The 18,559-nt window shown below is 34.9% G+C and overlaps 2 protein-coding genes and 1 long non-coding RNA gene across 6 annotated transcripts in view; 1 reads left to right on the top strand and 2 right to left on the bottom strand.

Annotated features, from left to right (window-relative positions):
* LOC109710086 lies at window positions 790-7,803 on the bottom strand. Of its 3 annotated transcripts, none has more exons than XM_020232514.1 (7): window positions 7,676-7,803; window positions 5,016-6,642; window positions 4,201-4,458; window positions 3,668-3,748; window positions 2,853-2,994; window positions 2,356-2,750; window positions 790-1,126 (listed from the first exon to the last, which is right to left on the bottom strand). In XM_020232514.1, exons 2-7 carry the CDS (start codon window positions 6,198-6,200, stop codon window positions 1,070-1,072), a joined length of 2,118 nt encoding a protein of 705 aa, XP_020088103.1. In that variant the 5' UTR covers window positions 6,201-6,642; window positions 7,676-7,803; the 3' UTR covers window positions 790-1,069. The 3 variants fall into 3 exon arrangements, with proteins under 3 accessions (XP_020088103.1, XP_020088104.1, XP_020088105.1); XM_020232515.1 differs by having other exon boundaries at window positions 7,712-7,803; XM_020232516.1 differs by lacking the exon at window positions 7,676-7,803 and adding an exon at window positions 7,346-7,413.
* On the top strand, window positions 1,591-2,210 carry LOC109710087. Its single transcript, XR_002216286.1, has 2 exons — window positions 1,591-1,681; window positions 1,847-2,210. It is a non-coding gene; the product is annotated as an uncharacterized LOC109710087 (long non-coding RNA).
* Window positions 13,992-18,559, bottom strand: part of LOC109710392 (uncharacterized protein At2g33490-like) — an 8,351-nt gene continuing 3,783 nt past the window's right edge. The window contains exons 6-10 of one of the 2 annotated variants that reach the window (XM_020232921.1): window positions 17,575-17,603; window positions 17,296-17,503; window positions 16,927-17,178; window positions 14,547-15,486; window positions 13,992-14,095 (exon numbers count right to left, since the gene is read on the bottom strand). In XM_020232921.1, the coding sequence (XP_020088510.1) occupies window positions 14,548-15,486; window positions 16,927-17,178; window positions 17,296-17,503; window positions 17,575-17,603 (1,428 nt within the window). In that variant the 3' untranslated portion in view covers window positions 13,992-14,095; window position 14,547. Of the gene's footprint in view, window positions 14,227-14,546; window positions 15,487-16,926; window positions 17,179-17,295; window positions 17,504-17,574; window positions 17,604-18,559 lie in introns of both variants that reach the window. The other variant, XM_020232920.1, reaches the window with a different exon arrangement.

Raw genomic sequence — 18,559 nt, 5'->3', positions numbered from 1 at the left:
GCAAGGCCCATTATTGTGCTATATAAATTAGGCCTTTTATGAGCCCAAAATGGTTGGTGTCAATCGAGGCCCAATGGGCTTTCAACAACGTGTGAGAGGATGGGATATGATTTGATAAACCTTTATTCTTTTTCTATTTCAATTGTATTCGCAATTGTCACGATGACATGTTTAAATGCAAATTATTGACATGCAAAATGCATTGAACGTATTCATGTCTACCATTGATTACATGTCTGCATTTAAACAGATATGTAGGTTTAAAAAAATCTAGTGAATAATAATTTTTTTGCTTTATAAAAATCACCGTCCTTCACTCACAGTTAATATTGGGCAAATCTAAAATACTTTTCAAAGTAGATAGGGGTGTTTACTTTCGTATCATCTTCGGCACCAGATTCGAATCGATGATCAACATCTCAAATTTGCGAACTTGGCATCTCAGCTGTTTGATCTTCTTAGTATCCGAAATTTACGAATATTTGATATCATTTGTCTACCATTCAAGTGGTCTCCAAACTAACTATTTTTAATAACTAACATAATATAAGTTTTAGATCACTTGATCGCTAGAGAAATAATGTTAAAAAAATTACGAAATAAGAGTCTTATGAAGTTCAAATAGTCTAGAACATGTCTAACAGTGCCAGTGCCGACCGTCGATTCGAATAATCCTTCGCCCGAAACAGCGAGGAAGTAATAGCCTCCAATAACTTCCGAGAAGTACTCTAGCTTCGCTCATTAACAATTTCACAACACTAGCTCTTGTTGAAACAATTCCTACAAAAATTTAAACATCTGATGAGGCATTTCCATTCCCTTTAATCACATTGCGAGATTTTTTTGTCCTTAGTTTTTCCACGATACTCCAATTGGTGAACAACGACAAAAAAGAGAGAATTCTCAACCCATGCGTAGAGGACAATGAAGTGAGGATATTTCATTTCGAAAAAGAAAAGTGAGTTGTATACAAGTTGGTCGAGATCATAAACGAAGAAACCAACTTTTGATGTTATTAGAAATATGTACAATTCAGCGACATCTCGCTGCGACGAGGCGAGCGCAATGATCAGTTGCTTATGTCGAAGTACTTCGGATCGGCGGGGAAGTGGTGCTCTACGCGCAACTGCAGAAATTAACCACAAAAAACAAAATATCTTCAAAACACAAGGTCAGAAAACAAGCAGCATTCGAAAAAGGACTAGAAGTACTAGTTCAATTAGATTAAGCACATCGATTGCAACACAAGAGAAAGAAAGGAAAACAAAGCACTTGAAAAGCAAAATGTGAGTTTAGAAGCTAAAGAGTAAAACAAAAAAAAAAAAGCATCTCGGTAAGTCATAAATTTAGTCAGGTGTTAGTTGCAGAATATAAATCACCTATCATCAACAACATGGGAAGTCATGAATTTGGTCGAGTGTTTGTTGCGAAGTATAAATCACCTATCAACAACACAAAAAAAAGGCCCCATTTTCCTAGCAAGTTCACAGAGGCACTAGAATAATCCAAATATTCCAGTCAAAATTTGCTCTTTGACAGTGTAACAATGTAAGAGTTCTCTTTTCCCGACTCTTCTCCACTCCTCTCCGTCTCTCATAACATCCTCAAGACGTTCGCTCGCATCCTCTCCGGCCTTTCCGTCGGATTCTGGCTGGTTCTCCGGCCAAAATATCATCTATAGGTTTGGATTTTATCCTTTTTCTTTTCTATAGTGTTTTGTTTAATGTTTATAAGTTGTTTTGCAACTTCTTCACCGCGATCATCGAGGTTTTTAGTCTCCGTCTTGCTCCTATCTTCTACTACTCGAGAGCTTTTCTTTCTTCTTATTTTTTGTTGGGCATCGCAGCTTTCAAGCACATCCTTCGAACTGGAGCTTGGCGGATCATAAAGTCGAGACCTTCCAAAATGGTTGGAGGTCTGGAGCCAGATCAAGAATGGGATCTGGGTGACTGCTTTTGCGTATAGTTTTCTCCGTGTTTTGTTCTTTAGTTACGGTCTTTAAAGTTTATGAGCTTAATTTACTTAACTAGTTGGTGTGTAGGTTTGGGAGACCGATCTATGAACCTTTTCTCCTCTCACTTTCTTAGATTCGAAGACCGTCGCCTTCATCTTCCCCTATTCAGTTTTGGGGATATTTATTTTTTCCCTGGTTTCTGTATGTGGGAATGTACTGTTCACTATTGTAATCAAGCTTCTACCTTTTTAACGAATTGCCTACGCGCTTTACCCTTGAAAAACAAAGATAAGGAAAAGAAAAGAGTTTAACAAGAAAACAAACAGCAAAAATCAAATGAATGACCGACAAACAGGAAATCAAAATTAACAAACATGCTTTTCTTTCAAGTGATGACATACCTTGCCCTCATCTGCATCCGAATGGCGCTGAGGAAACACAACTCTCAGATCATTATACAAATAGAAGCGCCTCTCCTCCGCTGCTTCCGTTCCGCCACCGCGGGGCACCGACGAGAGGTCGGATTTGCATCTCTGCACCGATCTCGAAGCTTTCTTAGAAAAAGGACTCAAGAATCGCAGGTGAAGAGCATAGCGAAGAACACCGCCCCTTTCAGCCGAAGTATCATTGGCCTTTGATGAGCTATGACTACACCTCCTAGTAGTATTATTATCATTATCAGTTCTTTCACTTTCACTGTGGATACTATTACTGTTAGTACTATCTTTTATATTCATGGTAGTACTACATTGTTCTGAAATTCCATGCCCATTGTGCGACGTCTTATGTGCACAACCTGTCAAACCAAAGGATTTAATTAAGTAGCTTGAGTTTTTTGTTGAGGTAAAGAAAAAACTGAAAAAAAAATGAATAGTTGCAAGGTCAACAACTTCATTACATTCAGCAGAATCACAGTTGCGTTCTCTATGTTCACTTTGAGCTTTAGGCAGAATATTTGTGCCGCGATCTTCGCTTGCGTCTTTCATTGGATTAGGTGGAGATGCAGAAGAAGCTAGAGCGACCTTTTGCCGCATGAAAGTCTGCCACAAAATTAAAATAAAAAAGCATATAAACCAGCATTCAATCTAGCCTTCACCCTACATCCTCTTCACTATATCCAAGTCTCGCTGATCAATCTTTTGTGCGACCTCATCATTAATAACCCTATTAAACCTACAATCCCCAACACGGTGTAACTCCCACTTAACAGTCTTAACCTCCGAAGCTCCTCTTGTTGTTTCAGACTATAGAGCTCTTCCAAACCATAAAAAAAAGGAAAAAAAAAAACAACATAAATCCTACTATGACATGAATAGTCGATCCTTGAAGAAAACTATCAAACAGTTTTCATGAGAACTGTGACATTAGATATTACTTGCTAGTTAAATCAGTCTAAAATAGCGAGATAGACAATTGGGCGACCACCTGTTTACCTCTCTCTTCCTCGATCAACGACAATAAGACAACCGAAGAGAAAGAGTCTGCGGCAGAGCTGTTTAAAAGCCACAGCACCGCCTTTTGGCTTCTCATACTGTTTTCACTTGTGAAGCTATTCAAGGTTTCTTTAACCAATACTATGACGTGCAGTTTTCTTCGATAGCAAAAACCTTATCCCTTAGCTATAGTAAATGGTCAATTATACTTCAAATCTAATTATAAGATCCTCGGAAAATAATGCATAATATGTATAGGTAACTTTAGAAGTATTCATACCTTAGTTCCTGCAGGCATGTCGCTCAAATCGTAGTTGCAAAAGAAAGTATGAACAGGAGTCATCTCTGGGTTGCTAAGAACCTGTTAAAACCTACATCTCATGAGAAGCAAAACTGGACCAACAAGAAAACATCCACTCAACTAAATTCACAAAATAATTGAAAATAAAATTATTTAGCTTTAAAAAGTACACGAATGAAAACTATCCAAATGCCCACGAAGTGCGAATTCATCAAAGTCTACATACTCTCAATGATTTAGATCATTGACACCAAGACAAACAAAATTCGATCTCTTCTACAAGTTGTGTATATTAATGGTTCATGCAGCATATGGCAAGTTATTCTTCATCTAGAGGATATAACTAAGCATGGAGGATCAACAAATAGTAGAAAGGCGAAATTAATTTTCATTTTTCTCTTAAGATGTAATCAACATCTGTCTTATGTACCATGAGCAATTAGTTGCAACAAGTTAATAGGCCTAACTTACTTGATCATGAATCAGTTTTTGAGGGCTAAGAAACGAAGTACCAGTTGAATGCGCCCTTTTACAGGGACCCGTAGTCGACTCCTCGCAGCTCGTGAATCATCATTGTGGCTGAGGCTTCTTCTGAATTTTGGGCTTTTACTCTTATTATTTGGAGGCAATCTCCCCGCAAGATCGATCGATGCATAGTACAGCAAGGGGCTATCATCATCAATGCTGGTTACCGCAAAAGGAAGCTTCTGAGTTGAAGGTGAAAAGCTACCACCAGTAACATTTAGCACAGCTAGAAAGCCATCAATTCTCTGCAATTATACAAAGCCAAAGGAAGACAAAATGTTGTTAATATATGGATCCCATGCTTCTAAGTAAGAAAAGTACGCGCTTGTTTTGCCTTGCTAGGGCGTATGCAAAAGTACTATTTGATTAGAACTATTCAGAAAGCACTAGTAGGTTTTTCATTATAACCTACTCAAAACATTTCGCACAATAGACGCAGAAGCTTCAAAATCATAGTTTCTGCTTTTTGAGAGCGAGAGCTAATTTGGTTTCCCAGAACAACTATTTGATCGCAAAATACCTAGTATTGGGAGCTTCTACTTTTGAAGTAGCTTAGCAGTTTCGCCAAGCTTAACATGCATAAAGTGGCCATTTGGATTTTAGCTTATGCTTCTACTTTCAGTTTTAGCAATCTCTAGTAGAACACAGAGAGAAGAAATTGGGGGCATTTTGATTAATAAGCTGTTTGTTGCTTCTCCAAACAGCACTTCATTGAACAACACCACACCCTACTGCCAGGCCAAATAGGCCCTGCAAACAATGGTTAATTTTTAATGACAATAGTAGGGGCTCGCTAACAAACCTGGCTATCTTTCCCAGATGAGAGCCTACCAGATAAAAGAGACTCTTCAAACGAACCAACGAGTGACCTCCTAACAGGGAGAAGACTCAAACTTCTTACATAGTTCATGCAGCGAGGAGTGGGCGCAGACCCAATACCACAATTTTGACTACTATTACAAGTTCTCTGCAGGTTAAATGAATCTAATTCATCATGCAACATATTATCCTCGCCTAATAAATCCTTTGTAGTACTAAAATCATCTTCCTCCGAAGGAAATAAGATCCCAATTTCACTTTCACTGTTTAATCCCTGTCTGTCCTTCCAAACCGAAGCATCGTCTCTAATATGTTTCATAATATCCCTTTGAATTCCAGATATTTTGAATCTTTCATGCCATTTAGGACCAAGGGGAGACAAGGATGGTGGTGGCGAGTGAAGCTGTTTCGGAGATACAGCTATTTCTTTACCAAGAGTACTTATTTTAGTTGTTCCTACATCGCTATGATAAAAGGGCTCTTTGTTCTCAAGCAAAGGACCATCAGTAAACAAATTGCACGGCATACTACCCCAATTTGAGCTCCCAGAAACAGACCAAACTGGAGAATCGAAGGAATTAGGACCTCCCATATTGGCTTTCTTAGTCTCTTGGGAGTTAAAACCATCTTTTCGACCCAAATCAGAAGAAGAACCAATTCGAGAATTGCCACAAGCAATATCTAAAAAATCACCATGGAATTGCTTACGAAGAGTGCTATTCAAAGGAGAATGTAATCGTTTCCTCACTTGAGGGCCATTTAGATCAGCCAACGGATCATTCTTGGCATTGGCTATAGATGAATTGATTTCGCTTGATTCAAAACCGACAACTCTCATTAAAGGCCTTTGAACAGTTTGGCCCATTCTAGGAAGGAATCTACCATTTGTATCCTTCGAATCAATCCTGAGCCCTTGAAGGCTCGTAGCTCCATCGATGGCATTCTTGTAATTCATAGACCCATCCGTTGCTTTTGGTACTTCCAACGTCGTTTTCCTCTGAAAATCAGATGGAAATTCTCCCGAAATCCTATTACTTGAGCTTCCTCCATGAAGGCCATCCAAATCACAGGTGCCGATACCACCAAAGCGGGGAGGAGTCGACACAAAAGTGCTTAGTGCAGTGGTCACTTCATCGGCTAAATTAGGAGATAATTGAGGCAAGCCCATTGGACAGAACTAATGCAATCAAAGTTTACGATCAACAGAACCCCCTTTTCCTTCTTCTAACTCCAATCGATCTTTGCTATCATTCTTCTTTCCAATCTCAAGTAAATTTTTTCTTGAAGCGGTAAAATGGATTTAGCCTGGCACTTTTTGTCAAACAATTGCAATCCACAATGTCCAATGAATCGAAGCTAAGTTATGAGAATTAATAGCTCAAAATGCAACCGAATTTAGCCTACGTAGCTCAACAGAAACAAACCAGCAAATCACCACTACTATGAACAAGTATTTCACTTCACCGATCGTCTAAACCCAGCGAGATTGACTGCAACATTTGGAGATGAGGTGCGGAATCGAAAGGGATTAGATGAAATTTTCGTTCGACACCGTCCGAGCATGGGAAGAGGGATTGGTGACTCATCTTACCAAGAAACAAATTACAATCCTGTAATAGAAAGGATAGATCAGAGAACAGATAAAGAAAGATAAATTACAAATAAACTGTTAAAAAATAAAAAATTGAGAAGAATGAATTCTATTAAGGGGAAAAAAAAAAAAAAAGGAATGCCTTTCACAAATCCTGTTCCCCCAAAAAACAATGATTGCAAACTAATAAAGTTTACCATTTAAGTAAAGGAACTAAACAGAAAAAAAAAAAAAACAAAAAACAAAAACCAAAAGTAGAACAAATAAAATGATAATTTTCCTTTACAAACAACAAAAGAAGCATCAGGTAAGTAGCAAATGATGCTTCTGAAGATGACCGAGATTTCATACATACTTCATACATCAAAAGAACAACTAATACTCTCAAATTTACAGTAAAAAAAAAAAAGATATAATAAAATGAAGATGATGTTAAAAATAGCATTAAATTCACCTAATCATGATCAAAACATAATCCTTGAAGAAGGATTGAAGAACAAATTTATATTAAAAAAGTTTTTTTTTAAGAAAAAAAATCTAATAAGAGGATTAAACATGCCCAACCATCTCATAATAGCTCAGAGACATAACATTGAGGTCAATAATTTAACAGGACAAGCCAAAATGCATGAAGTGACTACTCATCTATCATCATCCATGATCAAATCAAACCAAACCCCAAGACTAAAATTTGAAGAAAAAAAAAAGAAACAAATTTCCACCTTCAGAAAAGAACCCAGATCAGAAATTTCATTAACAAGAAGAATAAATCAAAAGATTCAAAACCCAACCCCATCTCATTCTTATACATATATATATATATATATGTATACAAATCCGAAGAGGTTCCTTCTACGGCAAACATTCCCAAACCAAGTACCCACCCTTTCTCCACTTATAGGCATCAGAGCTATGAAATTAACATAGAATTGTTCCCAAAAACAAAAACAAAAAGGAAAAAAGAAAAAAAAGAAAAGAAAAGAGAGATCGATCGATGGGTTCCACCAAATTATAGAGGAATCAAAAAAGGGCAAGTTTTTAATGTTAATTACCAAACAAAAATCAGAGAAAAGGGGAACCCATTCGACCTCAAACCACAAAGCGAGCTCCTCCTCTTTTTCTCTTCCCCTTCCCCTTTCTCCAAAACCAATATATATGTATTCTCTCTCTTCTCTCTCTCTCTCTCATATTCATGTTTTTAAATCAGTATTTTTACTTTTCTTTTCTTTTTTTAGGTCCGTTGTTTTTTTAAAACTTTCCTTCTCTTTCTTTTTATTTACAAAAACTTCAAATACTGCCCTCATGGTTTCACAATTTCTTATTTTACCACCCTATGATTTAAAGTATATCAATTTAGTATCCTTTAGTTTCATTTTTATTTTTTTTATTATCGATTTCACTAATTTTTTTCGTTAAATTAATGACAAAGTTAAAACTAAAGAGTACTAAAATGAATATTCGATAAACCTAGGTGGGATATCTGAAGTTTTTTTTGTATATAATTTAACGAAATATTAACAAAATAACTGACGAAAAGATAAAGATGAAACCATAGGATACTAACTCAATACACTTTAAATCACAGGATACTAAAGTGAGAAAATACGAAACCAGGACAGTGGTATTTGAAGTTTACTCTTTTATTTATTTTTGGGTTAAAGTTTACTCTTTGAAGTTTACTCTTTTTCTAATAATACAGTAAAACACAGATAGAGATAAGTTGAACAATTTACTCATCCTACGGCTCACGTGTGATAGCTCGAAAAAATTAACAAAACGGACAGATTGTAATTTACTAATTTAATCAATTCAGGTATTTTTAATTAATTTTATGTAATTTAATGTGCCCATCATGTGAAAATTTAGAAATTACATGAAGGACCAAATCGCGATATCTGAAGAATACTGAGACTATCTACACATTTTAATCTTTACTTTGAAGACAATGTGGTCGGCTTTCGGTGCACTACAGTGTACCGTACTTTTTAACTTTTTGTATGTAATCGAAATTTAGAAAGTTGAACCGGGTTTAGCAATTGAACCGGACGGGATTTGGGAAGGTTCGAACCGGACCGAACCGGCTTAAACTGGATTTGGTTTGGTGGAAATGTGGAATTGTGTAGGCTTCTATTATTGACTACTACGTACTGTGGAGAATTAGGGTGGAATTAGACTTTTCTATTAAAAAGGTTTTGGATATAAATACGGCTTAAATTTGTAGAGAACAACAATTTTACCGTATTCTTTGTATGGTATCGTAGCAAAAGCTTCGGAATTCAACTTATCAAAAAATTCTCAAATCTAAAAGTGGCGCTGATAAATAGTAAATATACTAAAAAGACAATTATTTATATATTTCTGAAAAGTTTCCGACCTTCTGATTATATTAAAAATATTTTTTTTTACATTCCAAACTATTTTAAATATACCTCTAGAGTTAAATTATGTAATGAACTGTTAGTAATAGTTGTTATCCGTATAAAATTACTATTTTGCCTTTTCGAATATACCCTTCCACCATCACCGATTTTTCTTATTTGCCCTTAAGTTAGGGTTATAAAAAGTATTTTAATTTTTGATCTTTTTAAATATACCTTTCGACCATCACCAATATTTCTTATTTGCCCTTAAGTTAAGGACAAACGAGATATTTTGATTTTTTTTAACACTCTAGTAGATATTTGACTGACGTTCAACCTAAGTTAACTTAACGGCAGGAGTATTTTGGAATAACAGAGGAACATACGAAAGATATAATAAAAAGAAAAAAAAAAGTAAAAATAAATAAGGTATTTTTAAAGTTTTGAGGAATATATAGGCAATTACCCCTATATTAAAATATTACTTTAGCAAACTCTATCAGAGCTTAAGTTTTCAAAAAAGTAATACTTTTTTTGAAAACCCATGAATAATAGAATTATGCTATTATATTATCGATAATATCAAACGCTAAGTGCTATCGAATTTTCGCCGTTGAATAAAAGGATGTATGGTTAGGATAATAATGATTCCCTAGAATTGAGTAAGTTGTTGGTTGCATAATATAATCTAACCGATGGAAATGATTAAATAGTAGATCTAATGGTAAAAAACTCGATGGGACCTATCGATAGTATAGTAGCCGAATTCTGAATAATATATCTTATAAATTTTTTAGCCTTGGATGCCTAGAATTTACCCCTTGATACTATTACAAGTATACATCCAATAATTCAAAAGTCTATAGTATACTGTATTCATATACTATTTAAGAGTATCTTACTTGAACTCTAAAATTAAGTGCCTGATTTTCCTTCCTGCTCCATTTAAGAAATCTTTGTCCTATTCATGGTCCTACTAACTCTAGCCGTCCATCATTTTTTCGTATTCCGTAATTTAACACATAAGCTGTAATAGGAGTTGATCATATTTTTGTAATGTAATTATTCGACTGTTTTACAGAATCAACTGATTATTCTTTACAGCTGTACTAGACAAATATAGAATGATTATAGCATATAAATTATAATAAAAACATTTTGCATGCGGTTCATAGTTATAACTACAAATTCAAAGTAGTTAGGTTAGGAATGGAAAGAAAAATTGACTATCTTCATCTTGAAACCACACTTAGTTGAATTTGAATTTTATTTTCTTATTATTTTAACTAATATTCATAGCATTATTCCAACTAATTTTGTTTAAACCTCTCTTTTGAGAGCACTTACATACATTAATTAGGCTTTTTATTTCTACTTTCTTATTTTTATGTATCTTGGGGTATTCATGGTTTTGTTGTAAGGTGAAATATTATCTAACCAAGCATATAAAGCACTATTAGTAGAAGCGCTTAATTTATTGCTAATTTTTCCAGCAATTTCTCTTTCTAGTAAAACCAGAAGCTCCAAATTAAAAACTCTAATTTAGAATTTCAAAATCACTTTTTCACTTTCTACTATAACCAAAAAAATGTAACTACTGAAATCAATACTTTAAATTAATTGTCGCAACTAATGACAAAATCAGACGCAGAACTAAACAATTTGATAAGGATTCAACAACTCAATCCTACCACTAACTCCCCAAATTAATTAATGAAATATCAAATCCTCCACCAAACTTTTCCTTTGCCTTCTTAAACCAAAACCAATCTTGAGGCTCACCAAAGGGAAAAAAAAAAACCGAACCGGCTCCTTTCGCAGTTCATTCATTATTCGGTCCGGTTCGATATGTTGAACTGCATGAGAGAGTGAAACAAATAAACAACAAGTTATTCGAAAACTCAAATTTAATGTGTTAAAATTTAAATACTACTACGACATCCAAATACTCTAATATATAAGTATTATTAACTTTTTAAAACTTTGTTAGCTGGAATTAAATAGTCGCAAATGTCAATATGTAAAAGATACTTGTGAATTTTGTAATTTAATTTCTCAGTTATACTCCATCTTATCTTAATTATTTAAATGATTAGATAATTGGATGTTGTTATTACAACTGGGGTTTATTTTTGTGAAATTTTCTGGTTAAAAAATTATTATATTTTTAAATTTAGAAAAAGAAATTAAATGATATGATAAAACCCGGGGGTGGAAAACGAGATTGCGTACGTTTTCTTAATTCTTTAGTTTCTTGCTACCATTCCTTTTCATGGGAACATCATTTGAGGCCAACGCCGAAGCTTAAAAATAAATGCGTCAAAAGACTATTATGCCCTCGGTTTTTGTCCTTTATTACCCGACCAGTCCCTCCACCCGTTCAGCGCACCGTAGCTTCTGGCCAAGTCCCGAGAAAGGGTAAAATCGTCATTTTCTACTTCACGGGGGTGCACACGTGGCTTCGCGTGGATCGTCGGATCGATATCCGTTCACGAGGAGCCAAAATTGATCTTCGGGCAGAGTGGGGCCGACACGTGTTGATGGTGGGAGGACGTCGCGACACGTGTCGAGTGATCATTCGCGGATATTCACGTGGTGTTGATGAGCCGGGTTTTTTTGGTATTAGTAGTTTAATTTTAATTTAATTTGGGTTTTTTTTTTTTTTATTGAATCGCGAATTTTATGTAATGTGTGGAGCTACGTGGAATGGATTAGTTACATTGGGCGAGGCATATCCTTCTAGATATATTGTGTTGTCCACAACTTGTACGCAAGCGCTTTCTATAAGAAGCTAAAATCACCATTTCTTTTTTTTTCTTTTTTTGCTTTTGGATAAAATTTTATTATATAATATTTAAGATTAATTATAAAAACTCTTGATCACCTATCATATTAGTGGTGCAACAAAACTTGTCTAATTTTTTTAATTTGTTTTATTACCTTCTGCTGCTTTTCGAAAGAAAAAAACTGTTAGATATGTGACCGACATAGAAACATTTTTTACTATCTGCTTCTAACATCTTATTTGTGCGGCGGTGGTGATCGGTCGGCATTTGGCTGTGGGCCTGCCATGTGAAAAATTAGATAGATGAATGAAGGTGTTAAAAAGATTAGGGCAAGCTCCAGATGAATCTGTGGGCCCAACGTTATACATCCAAATTGTGTCATGTAGCAATCTAAAGCAGGATGGAACAACCGACCATCCCTAAAGCAAGTAGTAAAAGGCTCGATGGTTGGTACCCGAGATTTCAATTTCGAATCCTAATTGATTCACATTTCCAGCTAAGTTTATTTCTAAATGAAATAAACGAAGCGGATAACATGCTATCTATCTCTCTTAAAAAATAAAAAAGTACCGTAAAAAGAAAATGAACAAGCTTTAGCTATATTTTTAATTTATATTTTTTAAATAAATAAATAAAAATATAAAGCAATTAAATTTCAAACTCAGAATCTCAAATATCAACCATCAAACTCTTTGCAAATTAAGCGACGTTCGGTGATAAATAGCTGAAACTGTGGAAACTACCTATTCTTCTGCACTAGGCCCCATTTGATTGAAGAACAAGGGATGGAGTAAGAGATTATCCCCCACTTTTTTTCCAAACACAAAATTTAAAGGGGATGGGGACAGCTGTTCTTTTTTCTCTTAAACAAGCTGGGATAGTCTGAAACTGTTGTTCTACCATTTTTTTTAAAACAAGCTTGTTCCCAAAAAAAGAACAAGCTTAATTAAAATTTAATTTTAAATTTAATTATCATATTAACTATTAATTAATTTAATTAATATTAATATATTTAAATTATTATTTATTACTTAAATAATAAAATAATTAATTGATTATTTATTTATAATTAATTAGATAATTAAAAATTAATAATTTAGTATGTTTATCCATAAACTAATATTTATATCCATCAACCATTAACATTTTGACTAATCTAATTAATTTCTTTACTAATTATCTAACTAAAATAATTTACTAACTAATTAAAAATTAAATTTTGTATATTTATTTAATTAATTCATATATTTTTATTATCTTATACAATATTCATAGCAAATAAATTTATTAATTTATTAAATTATTTTTAATTAATATTTTCATATTAATTAATTAGATAAAATATTTGAGATTTAAAATTATAATTCTTTTTTTTTATTTCAATCTAACCATCCAAACAATATGTAACTTATTTTCAAAAACAACCTAATTTTCATCCAAACGCAAAATTAGTCTAATTTTTTTTTATACTTAAACTTGTATCTATTTTTAAAATAAACAGTTCTTACTTATATCCAAACCAAATACAGCCTTAAATGGGACAATACCAGTACAGCGTCTCCTCGCATACATGAGTAAATAAATAGAGAATCATATAAGGCATGCTATTAATAAGCATTTTTTGTGACGCTACCACAAAGATATTTACTTGCGAACGTCCATTATAGCCAAACAAAATCTATTGAAAGAGAAACTAAGAGAAGAATCTTACAAAACACATAAGAATTTTTTGTCCCCAGTTGACAGGGTTAACTAGGTTCACAAATTTGCTATCAAGCAAATAACATCAAAAGCGCAACGATGCAAAGACCCCTCAATTCCCATATCATACATCATCTACTAGCAAAGACAAAAGTGCAGAAAAATTGCATCCAGATCGACGAAATATCAAGTGTAGGTCAACTAAGTTTTTTAAAAGATGAAATGCATACTAACCGTGCTATGCACAGTTGGCTAAAAACTTGATGATTAGTAATCAAGGTCCCAAGTAAAAAATTCCTAAAACGAAATAGAATGCTACCTCTCTCTCAAGTAAGAAAAAAAAAAAAAGGAAAAGAAATGCATATGCGCAAATGTGGTGTTTAAATCCCAGAAAGAAAGTTGCGTTCAACAGAACTGAATTAAAAAGGTAAAAAAAAGTAACATCACAACAACTACTCAAGAGGGAAAAGATACAACATCATATATATATATATATATATATATATATATATATATAAACAAAATAAAATCAAAATTCCTCATTGATGAATCAGCAGACATGGATTTATTCTTACTGGAACAGGATTTCGTACTTGATACTTGATTGCTCTCTGTCACCAGCAGGCTGAACGGAACGAGTGAGGAGGATCAATTTATGTGGGGGAAGATGTAAGCTAAAAATACATTCAACTAGTATGTACAGAAACCGCGTACAGAAATTGCTTAGCAGGACTGAGTTTCTAATATACAAGGAAGCTGCAGCATAAGAAAAAGCAACAGTCAGAAAAGTGGAGCAAGAGTTCTCAAGATTTCGAGCAAATTTAAAATTCAAAATTCACTAGTATATATTTGTCGATAAATTGTATCTGGTTTGTAGTTCTTTTAGATAGACCAACTTGTTTCACAATCAATAATTATATGAGAAAAATCAAACTATAAGGACTACAAGTTGCAGCAGGAATGCAAACAAACTATAAGAAATGACCGCTAAAACAATTCTGGCAATCAGAGAAGAAACCTAAAACAACCCGCACTAGGTTCATGCATAGTAACAACACAAATTTTTCAGGCCTCACCTTATGTTTTTGTATCCCGGAAGTCAGATGCTGAAGATGTCAAAGGAGGCGAAGAAGACACGTCCATACTCGAATTTCTATTTTCGGGAACCCTAGTTAATGTAGCAACCGAAACCCTAGGTGTTCTCTGACCACTCGAGGGTATAGAAAAACTACGAGCCATAGCGCCTGGTGGGGTCGGTAGCGGCGATGCTGTCTGCGATGACACTGATGAATTATTGGAGGGTTTAGGCGAAAAATTCATTGGGACCAAAGGGGCTGAATGAGGAATCAAACTAGACGGTCTATAAGGTCTGAATGAATTAACAGGGGGCCTCGGGAGTTCATGGAGTTCATTGATTCTAGGTGATGATATCGGTGGTGGTGATGCAGATGGCTGAGGCGGAGGTATAAGCATTGCTGGCTTCACTGGAGCAAGAGCAGTTCTAGGATGTTCCACTGACATTGGTTGGCTTGTCAATGGACCAGAAAAAGCTTCTTTCTTCATCTTCTTGGTACTATCTGGATCATTTTGTAGGTTTTTATGAATTGGTAATGTTATTCCCTCACTCAACGGAGGAGGTTTAATCCTCGTCGGCCAACTATTAATGTTGCTCTCTCTGAGAACGGACTGTTCTTTGGGTGTTCTTGTGTGAGGTGGTGTTTCATTTTCTCTCGAATCCTTTGTGAACATACTTGGGTGGAGAGGAGACGTGTGCCATAGTTGCGTCGGCTGAGATTGACGGTCTGGATTGATTGGTCCTGATAAAGAAGCGCTGTGGGTGTCACCTGGAGTGGGAAGGACATAAGTGTGAAACTTCTTTGTCGAGGAAGGACGCAACTCCTTTACTCTTTCTGAGGATTCGAGCTTCTTTTCAGTTAAAATTGGAGCCGATTGGCTACCAGCCATTAGCCCTCTATTAAAAGAGAGAAAATCAGCTTGGCTTTTGTCGTGATGTTCCTGCAAAGAAAGTAGTGGATGTAAGTGTTGCATTTAAAAGGTTTAGATTTAACAAAAGCTTTTTGAATTGGAGAGAATCGGCTTAAGCAAGATCAGGTTGTCCCATAAAGTCCTAGAACCAATACCCAAATGGATAGACCCCTTACTCTTACCCCATACAAAAGATTTTCCTGTAGAAATTATTTATCCGTACCCTATCTGAAAGTTCTTTTGTGCAAGGCATCAAAACTATTACCCTACCCAAATCGAATCGGGTATTATCAGGTTCTTGGGTTGGGGCCAAAAATTCCACCCTTAGTAGGAAGAGAACGAACTTCCTACAAGCAATTTGGAGGACAGACAGAATTAGAATATGAACATCCTTTAAGTAGACAAATTACACAAAAGGGAATAGCTAATCCTGTTGATTAACTACTAATTGTAAATTGGCCAAAAGATTTGAACGGAAAAGAATTGCAAAGAGGACATCAATCCATAGCAGAAAATATAAATTAGCTAATTAGCAACCAATTGAAACACCAAAGTAGGTTCTGGTGTGCATTGTAAGACCCATTAGAATGCAGTATATACACCAAATAGCTAAAGGTTAATTTGACAGACACTTGAACAGGTCGCAACCACTCAACTATTAGTTTTCATTAGGCGGGTCCTACATGGATCTAACTGATCAAATGTGATCAAGAACCTCTTAAAATATGATGATTGCAGATGAGGTCTTTCAGATTTTACAGTAAATATTCACCAATCGACATATAACGTAACACTATGCGCTTAATCTATTACAAAGAAAAACTTCACCTGTACAATTCCAGAAGATAATGCTGACGCATTTGGTCAATAAGCTTGATCCAAGTATATTTAAAGAAAAGAGAAAATTAGGTAGATGCAGTGGTTTACTTAGTGGTGAATAACGTGATACATATACTAAGCAGAAGTTTATTGAAAAAACAATAGTTGAAGATCGACCTTCATTTCAAATTGTCCTCATGATGTCAATTGTAAGAATTTTGCACATAAAGTTTGCATTGCATTACAATTAAGTCCTTCCATTAGTCGACCTTCTGATAAGATAATAACTTAGCACCAGTATGAAGTTCTTCTTTGTTAAAGCTAAAAATCCGAGAACGATATCATAATCAAGGTCAATCTTTGGGGAAGAAATTGCAATCTCTATCGAATTTCAGGGAATAAATCGAGACTCTGAAGATGAAACACAAATTGGGCTCAAGCTTTAGGGACTAAATAGTAGCATTTGAAACTCAAAAGGAAATCCAGGAGTAAATGTGTTATTATCCATGAATCATTTAAGAAAACTACTTTGAGGAAGAAGGAAGAACCAACATTATGAACTTGAAAACTACATTACAAGAATTTTACCTAAGATGGTGAATATAAGTTTTAGCAGGAAATTTAAGAGGAGATAAAGAAAAATCATCTTACATCCATTGAATTTCTAGAGATCGAACCAACATCAGGGACCTGGTCATTCCGTCCATAATCAAAACTCAATTCCCCATCATGACTTCCATCATGACTATCATTATCATCATCCTCACTACCTTCCTCATCGTCGCCTGAGTTCTCATCCTCAAGTCCGCTGAAGTGATAATCAATATGCTGCTGTTCAGCAACTGCTTTAACATGGGGCTCCACCACCTCAAGAGACTTAACTCCTTTCCTGAAAAAACTCAACTGGTCCAAAGCACAAAATAAGTGAGGTATCCCATATAATTTCCTTCTACTAAACACAATATTACTTGGTGTAAGGGTTAAAAGAAAGGGGCAAAAATGGTACCCAAGACACCCCACCTGAGCTGCATGGTGTCGAACGGCCTGCGTCAAAAGACTCCGAAGCTGTCCCTGTTTTAATGATTTCAGCCGAAATGCAAAGAGAGTTGCCTCCTCCTGGTAATCTTCCTGAGCTTGTTGCAATTGTTCTGTAGTAAAATTTTCACCTTTGGAGTGCCTTGACCTTCCTTTATCTCTGTTTGCCGCTAATATGAACTTGTACAAATCCCTGAAGATAATATACTAAACTTGAGGTGAACATAATGGCAATATAGGGAAATATCAAATGTCATTCCATACCTTTTGTCGTCACACTGGCGCTTCATATCCTGCATGGGTCAAATATAACTAATTACTATGCTTTCTAGGACTTCAACAGTAAACAAATAAGATGCTCTACCAGATACATTCAACAGAAAGAAAGATGGCATGCTGACTAAAATAAAAATAAACTACTGTTGTCGGTGAAAAATCATATCCTAAAATTCTTTCTCATGCATTTTTAGGGATGAAAACAGGTCGGATATGGATCAGATAGTGCTCAATCCATATTCATATCCATATCCATATTTTTATGTCAGATCTGGATATGAATTCGTTTATTGATCGGATACTAAAATTTAAATCCATATCTGGTAAAAAAGGATTCAAATACGGGCCGGATATTATGGATACGGATATGAATAGAATATTTAAAATATATAGAACTAAAAGCAAAGAAACTATCAATATATATATATAGAGAGAGAGAGAGTAGAGCTAGAATACTTTTAGAAGCACCAACTCATTGGTGCTTCTAAGTTTCTAGCCCTTGGATAAACTCCTTGATTACTAATAACCTTTGGATCAAACACTATTCCACCTACCACCACATACCACCACCTACCACCATCATCTCAACCTTACATCTCTCCATCCAAGGGCTAAAAACTCAAAAGCACCAACCCATTGGCGCTTTTGGGAGTATTCTAGCTCTACTATATATATATATATATATATATATATATAGAGTTTGACTGGGCTACTATCGGTAGTACACTGCTCGGTTTACTACCGATATGTTTTTGATGATAGTGCTTCCAAATCAACGATCGGCACCGTTGAATATGATCTAAACTATTTAAACTATCTGAAAATCGAATTTCACATATTTTCGATATTGTTCTTTTGTCCATCAAGTGAACAGAAAAATGAATGGCTGGAAACGAATATCCTTCAAAAAGTGATGATACAATTTTTATATTTGAGATCTAGAGTCTAGATTTTATTTTAAATAGTTTAAAAA

Source organism: Ananas comosus, linkage group 5, assembly GCF_001540865.1.
Source record: "Ananas comosus cultivar F153 linkage group 5, ASM154086v1, whole genome shotgun sequence".
Lineage (NCBI taxonomy): Eukaryota > Viridiplantae > Streptophyta > Magnoliopsida > Poales > Bromeliaceae > Ananas > Ananas comosus.
Note: the sequence above shows the minus strand (reverse complement) of the source record. Positions and strands in the feature narration are given on the sequence as shown.